A 12,408-nucleotide genomic window follows, 5' to 3' on the forward strand; every position below is an offset into this window, starting at 1 on the left:
GAATCTGCCTGTCATGGAGAATTCCAACCGTATTTGCCAAGTAGATCATTTTGGTCTTGGCGCATGCATGCCAATTTAATTTTCAATTATATGTCTTAGCATGGCCCAATCTAAGTGCAGGTGGACAGAACTAGCCCAATATGTGAATATTGAACGGATGGCATATAATCTTTGCACGATTTGGCCAAAGTGTAGGATAAAAAAAAAAGAAGAAGGAATGAAGGTTCAATCCAAATAACCTTGATAATCTCAACTCTCAATATAATATCCGAATCCTTGCATTCGGCTTAAGATATTCATGCGATGACTTAAGAACGACCATTCAAATAACAGAACCATGTTGGTAATACCGAATAAAAAGAAAAAATATAACATAACAACGTTTCTTTTTCTTCTTTTTTTTTTTCGTCCCTGGAACGGAGAATACCTAAATTCCACATTAGCGCCCGTGATCAAGAAGAGACAATATCGCAATGATATATTTTAGGAGAAATTACTTGCTACACTGCATGCATGAGCGTGGCCGTGCATGCAGCCAATCAGAGCCACGGGTGATTTCTGTTATGGTGCGCTGAGATGCGCGTTTGACAGATGAGGCCTACAGAAACCGGCGGCCGTTAAGTTAATTGGTTGGGCTTCGTGGTGCACGTCATGTTTGAGCCGGTTGGTGGTCCCTCTTCCCCAAATCTCGCACAGAAACGCCCAGACAAGTAAGCTAGTTTTGCTGAGAGTCTATGGATGTGGCGCGTTGACTGCCATCTCTTTCCATCCCGCTCTCTCCATCCTTCTCTCGCTTCTGCGTGCATGCATCTCTGCAGCTCCAATGGAAACCCACCTAAAAAATTATATTTGGCTAGACTAGAATAATGAGGAAGAGAAGAACAGAGCTTCGTTCCCAGTCTTCCTCCAGAACAAGAAAAGAAACCCAATTCAAATCTCCCTCCCCAACTCGCCTAAGTTCGGTGCAAGGCATTACCAGCTACCCCAGAGAGAGAGAGAGAGAGAGAGAGAGAGAGAGAGAGAAAGAGAGAGATTTGTTAATATTTTACGGTATATAACAGAGATTGCAAGTCAAAGGCAGCATTTTTCTCCGGAGCTCTATTTATATGGCCTTAACGACTCCACCTTTACTGAAATATTTTCCACCTCTGCAGCACCGCACGAGAACTCAGATCCATCAATCGCGGTGGCCTCTTACGGATTTAGCTTACCTTCTCTGCTTGCTCTGCTTCCCTACCTCTCTTCTTGAAAACCAAAAAAAACAATCTTTATTTTCAAGTTTTGAAACCTCAGAGGACAGCCTTCGGGTTTAATCTTTCTCAGCGGCGGCGTGGGAAGCCGATTCTTCCGGGAATCCACGAGGTTGGGTTCTTGGGATCCGGGTGACGAAGTTAAGGCGTTTTGGGGTTCGAGCAAGCAGGGTTTTGTTAAGGGTTTCCTCTTGTTAGGGTTTTGACTCTATTTTAAAACCTATTTGATCAGTTCATTTTTTTATATTACACTGTGTCGGTTTCTTTTCTTTCTTTTTTTTAAAAAAAAACTTTTGTTCAGTTCTCTTCCCATATCCGAAGGTAGAGAAATCAGTTTTCTTTGTTTTTATTAGTTGGTTGGTTTTCGAACAAGCTTTTCAACTTTTATTCTGCAATACGTCTATCCAATTTCAAGAAGGCAAGAAAGTTAGGATTTTTCTAGATACATTTTCCCAACTGAACTGAGAGAAAGAAATTGAAAAAAAGGGGAGATCTTTTGTTCCTGGAATAAGGAGAAAAGAAGAGCCGGATTTGAAGCGAGAGCACGGGCGGGGAGGCATTTTGTGTGTCGTTTCTCCCCTCCCCCCTCATTCGTCGCCTCCAAAACCGGCTTTTAATGGTGTCGTCGGACGTGGGCAAACGTATGCGAAGTTGTGAAGGTAACACCTCAGCCCTCTTTATTCATGGTTCATCCCATGTGACCCACCTCTTGTTGCACTCCTCATGGTGTTTCCCATATCTTTATTATTTTTCTTTGGACCGAAAGAGAAGAGAAAGAAATCCTGCTGGTAGCTATATAACCTTTCGCACATGATCCATTGCTCCGCAAACTCTCATACACCCTCTCCTTCGTGTGAGTCTCTTGGCTTTTGAGCTCTTTTGTTGTATTTATTTCAGTTTTTGATACAAAAGCTTTCATCTTGTTCTTTACTTTTAAGTCCTCGTTGGTTCGTTCATCAGCTGCTTCCAATCACTTGAGGTGGCAAGGGTTCTACCCAAATTGAGTTGTAAGCTCAATCAATTCGATTCTCTTGCGGTTTTTAGCTCTCCCCCTGCTGTGTTCCTTTTGGCTTTATAACCTGGTCGTGTTTCTAAAGAACATTTGCTTGAAATCCATCTCTAGGGTCTTTGCATAAACCGTTGATTAGTTCGTCGGGTTCTTCTCTCTGTTGTATCTCCTCTGGACTCCCTTTTTCACCTTCATTTTATGCCTATTATAACTGTTTTCTGTTTAGTTCTAATAGTTGGGACATAAATATCAAGAGGCTTAATTTCCATTACATTTTCAGATAGTCACCACCAACGGTTGCCGAACTCTCATTTCAATTTGGTGCAAGGGAGACGTAAATGAACGCCAGCTTTGGGAGTTATCTCTGTAATCTTTAGGTGGACTTCTGGTCTTGACTTGTTGAGGTAAATACTTCTTCTTCTTCCTCTTCTTACTCCGTGTTTTTGGTGTGCATTTACTTCTATTAGTTGGTTACTGGTTGCATTTCTTCAATTGTGTCTCATATTCATCAGCTTCTCGTTTATTTATCAGGTGCCTACTTTGAGCTTTGTTCTTTTCATCTCCTAATCTCTCCACCCTTTACATAGCCTCTTTGTTTAAGGGGTATTATTTGGGCTAATCATGTCTTGAACACATCATTAAAGCATGTGTTCCTTTTACAACGTTTCATTGCTGGATTCTTATTTTTGCATGACAGACTTTCTTGCTTAAAAGATTCTCATTGCCTCTCAAATATCGGGAAATTTTTTTTTTGGAGAATTAAGTTTGTCTATCTTCCTTAATAATGATCATTGCTCTAAAGAAATCTTAACAAGGGAATAGCAAAGACTATACAGTCACTTACACGGATTAGGAAACCTAAATTTTCGATCCTGGTCTTATCATTACCTAGAAAATCAAGAGAGATCAGTTGGCTAGTTTCATCTCCTTTTGTACTTTTCTTGTGCGCCCAAATTTAACGAATCATTTTGTTGTTCATCAGTTCTCATTTTCCTATCCCTATATTCAGTTTGGATAGGGATATGTATAAATTTGTAGCGACTTTTATATTTGCATCTCGATGTTTGCTAAGTGTTGGTTTCACTAAATTTAAGCTTTTCTTCAGATCTTCTTTTGCACCCGAACTCCTCTGATGGGTTTATTTCGGAGTACGAGTATGAGAAGTGGGGACTACTTGGAAGGGATGATCAACGATTATGTTGCTGGAAAAGCTAATAAGATGAGGGCTCCTAAGATTGCTTCTTCTCGCCTAGTTGCTGCCCTCACCTGTCTTCAATTTGCCTTTGCACTGTATGCTACCTTTCTTCTCTACTACATGAGCCCTTCTGTAGATCTACGCACCAAACCAGACTTCTCATGGGCCACCCGCATTGCTCAACAATGGAAACAATTCATTGCACAGCCCCACACGCTCTCAACCATGCAAGAAAACCCTATCATTATCTCCCCTTCTGCGGTGTGTGATCATGAGCGGATTGATTTCTTCCAGAAGAAATCAGATGATGCGCTAATGATAAGGCTCAAGAGGGAGCTTTACGATGAAGTATTGGAGTTTCAGAAGAAAAACTCGGGGACTGAAACACTTGCTGAGCTCATGAGGATGGAATCCAAATGGAGTCCGCGTGGTCCTAACGTACCGAAGATTACTGTAATTTTGAACCATTTCAAGAGGAAAACACTTTGTGCTCAGCTTGATTCGCTGCTAAATCAGACATTGCCTTTCCACCATGTCTGGGTCCTTTCTTTTGGGAGTCCCAATGAGCTCTCACTGAAGAGAATTGTTGAGAGTTACAATCATCCAAGGATTAGCTTCATCAGTTCAGGATATGATTTCAAGTATTATGGAAGGTTTCAGATGGCCCTGCAGACAGAAGCTGATTTTGTTTATATTCTCGATGATGATATGATCCCTGGGAAGAAGATGCTAGAGATCTTGGCTCATGTAGGAGGGACAGAGAAGTACAAGAATTCTGTTTTGGGGAGTATTGGAAGAATTTTACCTTTCAGGCAGAAGGACTTCACTTTTCCAAGTTATAGAAAGTTCCGGTCGAAGGAGGCAGGGTTGTATTTGCCCGATCCTGCCTATGACATCACTGTTGAGAGAATCGTGCAGGTGGACTTCTTGTCAAGTTCATGGTTCCTATCTGCAGAACTTGTTAAGGCATTGTTTATAGAGACCCCCTTCACCTTTATGACTGGTGAGGATCTGCATCTCAGGTAAGCGATCAGTTAAATTTTACTTTTATGATAATTTGTCTCTCCATTTCTTTTCATCAAGCAAATTGCGGAGCCCAGAAAATTGATTAATTTCTTAGGTATCTTGTGATTTCCATTTCAGCTTCAAATTATGTAGGTACCGTATCATAATAATTAAAGGAACAAACTAACAAATTTCTGCAACCAAAATAGCAATTTCACCCTGTTTGCTTTTCTTGAGTACTTCTATAGTATCATCTACAAGACATTACTATGAATTAGCAGTGGAGATACACTTGAATTTCTGCTGCTCCATAAGATGTATGCTTGGTGCATGTCACCTGTCCAACGAGCATCAATTATTGCACAGTAGCGACCATTTGTAAAGTGCACATTATGGCCACTTATAGATTTGCTACCATGCTTATTCTTGTTAGGTTATTTTATTGGTCATTACAAAGATTCGTGACATATACGGATCTTATTTTGATATCTCATGTCAAATGTTGCAGCTATCAGCTTCAGAAGTACAGAAATGCCGGCTCGTTTGTGTTGCCTGTTGATCCAAATGACAAGGAAACATGGGGAGACAGCGAGCACAGGCTTGCGTATGTCTCTGAGACCACAGTAATTTTCAAGGACATTGTCCAGGTCCGAGATGATCAATGGTGGCGGGCCCTCTCTAGTGGTTATGTTACCCAGTGGGCAGCAATGTACCCTCAGAAAATAGATGCTCTCTTCTATGCTCATTCTCTTGATGAAGTGAGGGCCCTCGCTCCTCTTCTCGAAAAATTCCGTTCAACTGTGGGGAGGAAGGCCTATATTGCTGTTTCTGGTGGTGGTTTTTGTCCTTGTGAAGAAGCTGCGACTGCTCTTAAGTGGCCAAAGATTGTCTGCAAGGAAAGGCGATTCAAGATCTTTGATTTGGGGACTGGAGCAATTTCAGGAGTATCAAACTCAGAGGTCCCAGTGTTGCAAGCAGTCTACTCCAGCATGAAAGGACTTATCAAAATTCACAACCCCAGTCTGCTGATCACAGTTGCTGATATTGATATAAATATAAAGAACGCGCTAAAGATGGCAGCTGAAAGCAGTATAAATCGCACTGCACTGGTTCTTTTGCCTAGACCTGTCATTCCCAAGGTCCTCTGGATGGCAAATTTACGACCAACGGCATTGCCCAGTAAGGAATCTATTCTCTGGCCAGTGACACATTATTACATTAAGACTCATTTTAAATTATTGTACATGCGGAATAGAGACAGAGTAGAAGTTCTAGAGTTCTAGGCATTGAGACTTTCAAACTTGATTGTTTGCCTGCTCGAGCACCAGCAAACTTGATTTTTCAGAAACACCATAGAATTCTAGAAGTTTGGCAGGACACTTTATTTCTTTTCTTTTTCTTTTTTCCTTTTTAATCTGAAATTCTTTTTTCCTCTACTATCTTATCTCACTTCTATGATTGCATTATTTTTTTTTATTTTTTTTAATGATATATGATTTCATAAGGTGACTGAAAGATGCTCAGCCTTTTCCCTCTGCTAGAGAATTGTGGTTTTATAGTAGCTCTGTAGAAGCTGTTCTCACAATAGACCGATAGATACAGCACAGTCAGTAATTGTCTCGCTTTTTTTTTTTAATATTGACTTTTGGTGGAATCAAGCAATTAAGTTTGTATTTCCTGCAGATTGGAATCGGATGCGAATCTCTGTGAACATCATCACCCAAAACCGCACATCTTCTCTCCAGAGACTTCTTCGTTCTCTCCAGAATGCCTACTATCTCGGCGATGAGGTCCCTCTGAGTTTCAACATGGACGGCAAGGTTGATGAGGCCACTCTCAAGATTGTTGGATCCTTAGAATGGGCGCAGGGACCAAAATTCATACGGAGACGTATCATCCAAGGTGGGCTGATTCGAGCTGTGAGTGAGAGCTTTTACCCATCCTCTGATGACGACTTCGGACTCCTGCTAGAAGATGACATCGAGGTCTCTCCTTACTACTACCTTTGGATCAAGTACGCACTCTTGGCCTACCACTATGACCCCCAAGTCTCTCTGCCGGAGCTCTCTTCCATCTCTCTATACACTCCGCGCCTCATCGAGGTGGTAAAAGAAAGACCCAAATGGAATGCAACCGAGTTCTTCAAGAATAGCCATCCCAACACACCATATCTCCACCAGCTCCCCTGCAGTTGGGGGGCGGTATTCTTCCCAAAGCACTGGAGAGAGTTCTACGCTTACATGAACTCAAGGTTCACCGAAGATGCTAAGCAGAATCCAGTTCAAATTCCAAAGTCCAGGACTAACGGGTGGCAAGCCTCATGGAAGAAGTTTCTCATTGACATGATGTACCTGAGAGGTTACGTTAGTTTGTATCCCAACTTCCCCAACCAAGCAAGCTTTTCAACGAACCACATGGAGCCTGGTGCACACATTCGTGCGAAGGACAATGTGGTGAAGCATGTCAAGGTAGACTTTGAGGTGCCATTGATGAAGGAGGATTTCACAAGGCTCTTGCCGGCTGGGAAGTTGCCTCCAGCTTCCAAGTTACCAGTACTAAACTTGTTCAACCAAGCAGTCTCTTTGAAAGGCCTCAAGGCAGCAGGGGCGAAGCTCAGACAGGATGTGATCAGCTGCGACGAAGCAGAGATTGTCGCTGTTGATCATAGCACTGGATTGCCGAGGAAATGCACAAAATTCTGAGTTAGCAATTTTTTTGATTTTTTTTCACCGTAAAAGGTACATGATGTATTTTTTTAGTACAACTCTTATTTCTTGTTTCTGTTTTTAGGATGGGGAAATCTAATTGTATTTAGATGGCAAGAGCTTGTCAGGAGAAAGAATGGCAGGACATGTTGCGGTCTTCAATACTGTGTACTGCTAGAACATTGTTTGGTCGAAAATGGGATAACTCATTTTCTAATTCTTGCTCCTGGTTTCTGAAGACCCTGGAATAAAGGGTATTTCTTCATCAATGCAGCCAAAAGTGGATTATATTTAATTCCTGTTATATTTATTGGTCTCCATTTCATTCTCCCCCCACCCCCTTTTTTTTGAGAAAATATCTCATTCTCTTATTAATTGTTCATCATTCCTTGCTTTCTTCTTTTAATGACTTGGGTGGCTAATGCCTCTTTTCAATCCAAAAAAAAAAAACAAGAAAATCATTTCTTGCTTTCACCCTCCGTCTACTACTTTATGATCAGAAAAGTGTGGATCTTTTTAACCCATCATTTGCTGCTTTAGAATTCCTTTGCCGGTCTTTGTTGTTGGACTTAATTAGTCGGCCTTTAGGCTACCGATATATTGGATACATATAAATACATCCAATCTTATATATATATATATATATATATATATATATATATATATATATATATATATATATATATATATATATATATATATATATATCAGATTGGATAATTTACTTGGTAGACTCAGGTTCGATCCTACTAGAGAACAGCCATAGATTTTGGATCCATGGATGATCAGCAGGATCTGCTAGATTTATCATATTTTCAGTAAAATTTTACCATTATATTATACTATATCTAGTTCCTAGTATCTTTTTCATAATCATAAAATTTTATTATTATATTCTATTTTATCTAAAGGCTCAACTTGTATATAAAGTGCACCAATGCTATGAACAATATAAGCAATTCAAATCATATTTCCAATACAAATTTCTCATAGTATCAATGCTAGAAGGATAATAGGAGAACAAGAAAGAGGGGTTGAGAATTTTGACAAAAAGTTCAGCAACACTTGATGGATAGCAATGTTGCAACACCATGGTACTTTTCTGGCTTCGGAATGTAGTTCAAAAGATCTTGTGAGTAGTATAGTCTATTTTGAAACTGCAAAGAGGCATAGAAAGATTTGGAGAAGTGCTTTTTTTTTATAATAAACCTGCCAAAAGTTATTGTATCAAGCGAGATATCTCAATACATATTCAAGATTAATCTTTTGTTACTTCTTATTTTACCACACTCAAAGCATATTGGGATGAAATCAATGATCTATATCCATTTTCTACTTCACCTACAGTGCAATGAAACAGTTGAACTGAAACCCTCAAGATGAAAAGGTTTTTTTTAATTTCTTATAGGGCTCGATGACTCCTTTTCAACTGTTCGAAGACAAATACTCACTATGGAGCCACTACCTATAGTAAGTAAAAACTTTTTCTCTGATTTTGCAAAAAAAAATATATATAAGGCACTACAAGTCAAATCAATGCAGTCTCTTTAAGGCGTTGCAATGGCTCTTTCAAGTTTTGACAAGCACGATTCTAGTTACCCCGATAACCAATGAAGAAGTCATGGTCGTGAAGGTCGTGGTGGTCAAGGACGACTACACTATGCTTATTGCAATAATTTTGGTCATACATATGACACTTGTTACAGATCACATGGCTATCCGAACTATCGTAGAGGAACCAAAACCCTTACTCCTACTACAAATTATATTGCCAATAGTGAAAATCCTCTTGGCCCATCTATTGTGCCCCATCTTATGCTAGAGTAGTATCTTGAATTGCTATCCATATTAAATATCGTCAAAACCATCATTTTCATCAACATGACAGATATTTCTTCCAACTCACAATCTATGACATGGGTAAATGACACAGGTGATTTTGACTGCATGATCTTTGACTCTAATATTTTTTTTATCACTTGAACTTCTACAAAGAGCAACAGATAACCAGAAAACTATCAAACTCCTGAACCTTGGAATATTTCAACCGGGCTTGGAAGAATTATATATATCAATGGTTAAAGGTTTTTGTAGGATAATTGTGGTGCAGGAAACAATTTTGGATTATTATTTTAAAAATTAGTGTTAATTTGTGAGAGCATGGCTTATCTTTCCTCTCATTTGAAGATCTATTCTATGAAGATAATACCAAATTATCATGTTTGCAAATGATATTTTTCTTCCATATAAATAATCATAACTTTCTATATTGTCATCATGGTGTCGTTGATTTCACCATCATTAATTATATATCAGTTTTGTATTCCTAATTATGTTCATGCGAAATCCCCCAAGCTCTATCTTAAATAATTCTCTCTCTCGAGCAGATCTGAAATTAGCAAGAACCAAGATTTATGAATCAGATTAGGGAACATGTGTGCAGGTAGAGAGTCAAGAAGACAAATATCAACCCCACCACGGGCTGCGTTGGGCATACAAATATATACATGCATGCACAGATATATATATATATATATATATATTTATATATCTCTATTCGAAGGGCTACTTGGTGGGTGGGAGTTGGGACATATATATATATATATATATATATATATATATATATATATATATATATATATATATATATATATATCACTGCTAAGTGCAGCCCACCATGTGCTGGTAGCAGAGTTTGATTGTTCCTATCCTCTTCCTCTCAGGAATCAGCAGGCGTTGTCCTTGGACTCGCATCACATATTCACATGCATGCATGGGCCTCCGCTGCCTGCTGTCTGCTAATCAGGCGAAGGAAAGCAAAGGAGGTTTTGGAGTGTTCATGTCTGAGAAACTATGATGGCCAGGAGGAATGACTTTATATATCACAGGTAATCATCGGAGTTGATGCCAGTACCAGTTATACGTAGCTCACATGTACTAAACCATGCATCCTTGATTTTGATGAAGCTTGCAGCTAGTTCACGCTTAATTTGGAGGTATGGATGATGCTTATTGGCAGGGCCTTGGGTAGGAGCTCTGCTGGATGAGGCGCTGGCCCTGGAGAGCTTGCTTATCCTTCGTACCAAGATGTTTTAGTGAATTTATTATATTTATGATAGAAGGCGGAAGTTGTTTGTCCGTTCCATGCATGGATGTCTAATAATTAAGTGTATGACTCGGGGGGTGTCTTGTTATTTGCTGCATCAGCACTGCAGCATACGGTATTTTTGTTCTGATGCTTGTGCCGTCCCCGATTAGGACTGTGTACGTAAGTCGTTGTTATCCTTGTTAATTAGAGCACCAAGCCAGTTTATATCATCATCGTACGTGTTGTTAGTTTAGCAGTAACATCTTCACTTATCGTTCAGGAACAAAAGATGTGCTGCTGAATGTTGGAATTAAAGGAATGTAAGGAACTCTTACTGCCTCGAGCAAAATTATATGATTTCTTTTTTTTAATGAAAAAAAAGACACAAAGCCCCAGCCTTTATTAAAAAAAGAAAAGTTTACAGAAATTATTTACAAAAAATTTGTATAAAAAATAAAAAATAATAAGAAAAAAATTTACAATAGAAATTAGTGTGTAAGTAAACCTATTAAACTATATTCAATAAGTTGAACAACTTTATAATTGATAAACTTATATAAAAAAACTACAGCAGTGGATGGTTGCAAATTAAACCAAAATTTTAATTTGTCTTGTTTGACGGCATTTCTCTTCCCCCCTAATTACCACCTTATGCGAGGTTTTGAGGAACCCGAGTAAATGAGCATATATATAATATCCTCATTTGCATTTTATTCGGAATTAAAAAATAATTAATAAACCTCTCGCCGGCAATACTGCAGCGTGCCTGGGAGCACTACTGTGAGTTCCGGTGCATATATTACTCAATTACTCCTGCGCTGCTTTATATTTGGCAGGGAAAAATCCAAAGTTTGGTGAAGTCATGGGAAGGCTTCTTTTTCCTTTTCTTTTTTAAAGAGCTTAGAGGTCACGCACAGCCAGACAAGCTTAATTGGACCCATCTTGCAGAAGGATGGACATCAAAAACCTTGATCGCCTGACACCTGCAGTTGCCAATTTCTTGTAACACATCTTTTCTGTAATTACCAATTCTTATAGCAAAGTTTTGGGTGGCTCTTGCCTCCCGTAGTATCAAAAAAAAAAAAAAAACCTTGATCGTTAGAATGGTATGTCTTCTACCATTAATTACAAAATATGACCGGATGGCTCGTTTTCCTTTAGTTCTCCCTATCAAGTTGAGAAAAATTTCGGTTCTGCAATAATCGGTAAGGTGAGAAGAAAAAGAAAAGAAAAAGAGAAACAAGAAGCAGAAGAAGCAAGAAATGTCAAGGACCGGAAGGTTACGAGTTTGACCCATATACCCATATAATATTTAAGTAATAAGGAACGACATGTAGACCAATGATAATTCAAGGAACGAGCTAAAAAAGTGGGGAAGAAGCCTCACGAGAAGAATTCATGCATGGCTTTCATGTGGTAGAATGTCATCATCCCCACATTAGTGCCACTTATCGGGGCGTCTGCAATTCGATGAGGTGGATGGTGCTTCCAAGCCAGATGCCAACATGAAGATGCCAGCTGGGAGTCAAATTTTCACCTACCGCAGATTGAAAAGGTTCTGCATAATTGCAATTGAAAACCAATTGGGTGGCCTGACGGGTCAAGCCTACCAAGCTGTTTAATGCATTAGTTTAGAAAATTTATACTGGAAGATATCCTCCTAGTCCCTCCCACTCCTTTATGTCTCTTTAGGCATTGTCTGGTAAGAGACAGAGACGGCCCCTTGAAGAAATGAAATCAAGGCCAGCATCCTGATCGGCAAGATTTGTGGACTAGCATTTTCAAAGTTTTTCTCCACTATATGACTTGAGAGAATATTAAGCTGTTCCTTCGGCCAACATTTACTATTGCTTCCTGCCAAGGCGTTCAAAATTTTAGAGGTAGTCATATTTGCCAATGTACGGCCCTGCAATTGCATATATATTCGGACAAATTGGACAGAAGAGAGAGAGAGAGAGGGAGAGAGAGAAACACCAGCACGAGTAAATGATACTCCACCATATATAACTCCTCGGTGTCTCCATTGGATCTGTACCTATACCTATGGTGGATGAGACTTTAGAGATTAGGTTACGTGAATATTATTCTATCACAGTGAGACTGCATGGTGACTCTAATCAAACAATTCGGTCGGGCGGCAGCTATTGGTAGCACAG

General features: G+C 39.4%; 1 protein-coding gene across 3 annotated transcripts; it reads left to right on the forward strand.

Annotated features, from left to right (window-relative positions):
• Positions 1-799: 799 nt before the first annotated feature.
• LOC103719835 (uncharacterized) lies at positions 800-7,381 on the forward strand. Of its 3 annotated transcripts, none has more exons than XM_088706135.2 (5): positions 800-1,909; positions 2,540-2,663; positions 3,365-4,476; positions 4,968-5,638; positions 6,143-7,381. In XM_088706135.2, exons 3-5 carry the CDS (start codon positions 3,392-3,394, stop codon positions 7,159-7,161), a joined length of 2,775 nt encoding a protein of 924 aa, XP_088562261.2. In that variant the 5' UTR covers positions 800-1,909; positions 2,540-2,663; positions 3,365-3,391; the 3' UTR covers positions 7,162-7,381. The 3 variants fall into 3 exon arrangements, with proteins under 3 accessions (XP_088562261.2, XP_026665082.4, XP_038971219.3); XM_026809281.4 differs by lacking the exon at positions 800-1,909 and adding an exon at positions 1,990-2,103; XM_039115291.3 differs by lacking the exon at positions 800-1,909 and adding an exon at positions 2,114-2,257.
• The last annotated feature ends 5,027 nt before the right edge of the window (positions 7,382-12,408 follow it).

Source organism: Phoenix dactylifera, chromosome 10 (genome assembly GCF_051530095.1).
Source record: "Phoenix dactylifera cultivar Ajwa chromosome 10, Ajwa_hap1_PhDact_Kaust_v1.1, whole genome shotgun sequence".
Classification (NCBI taxonomy): Eukaryota; Viridiplantae; Streptophyta; class Magnoliopsida; order Arecales; family Arecaceae; genus Phoenix; species Phoenix dactylifera.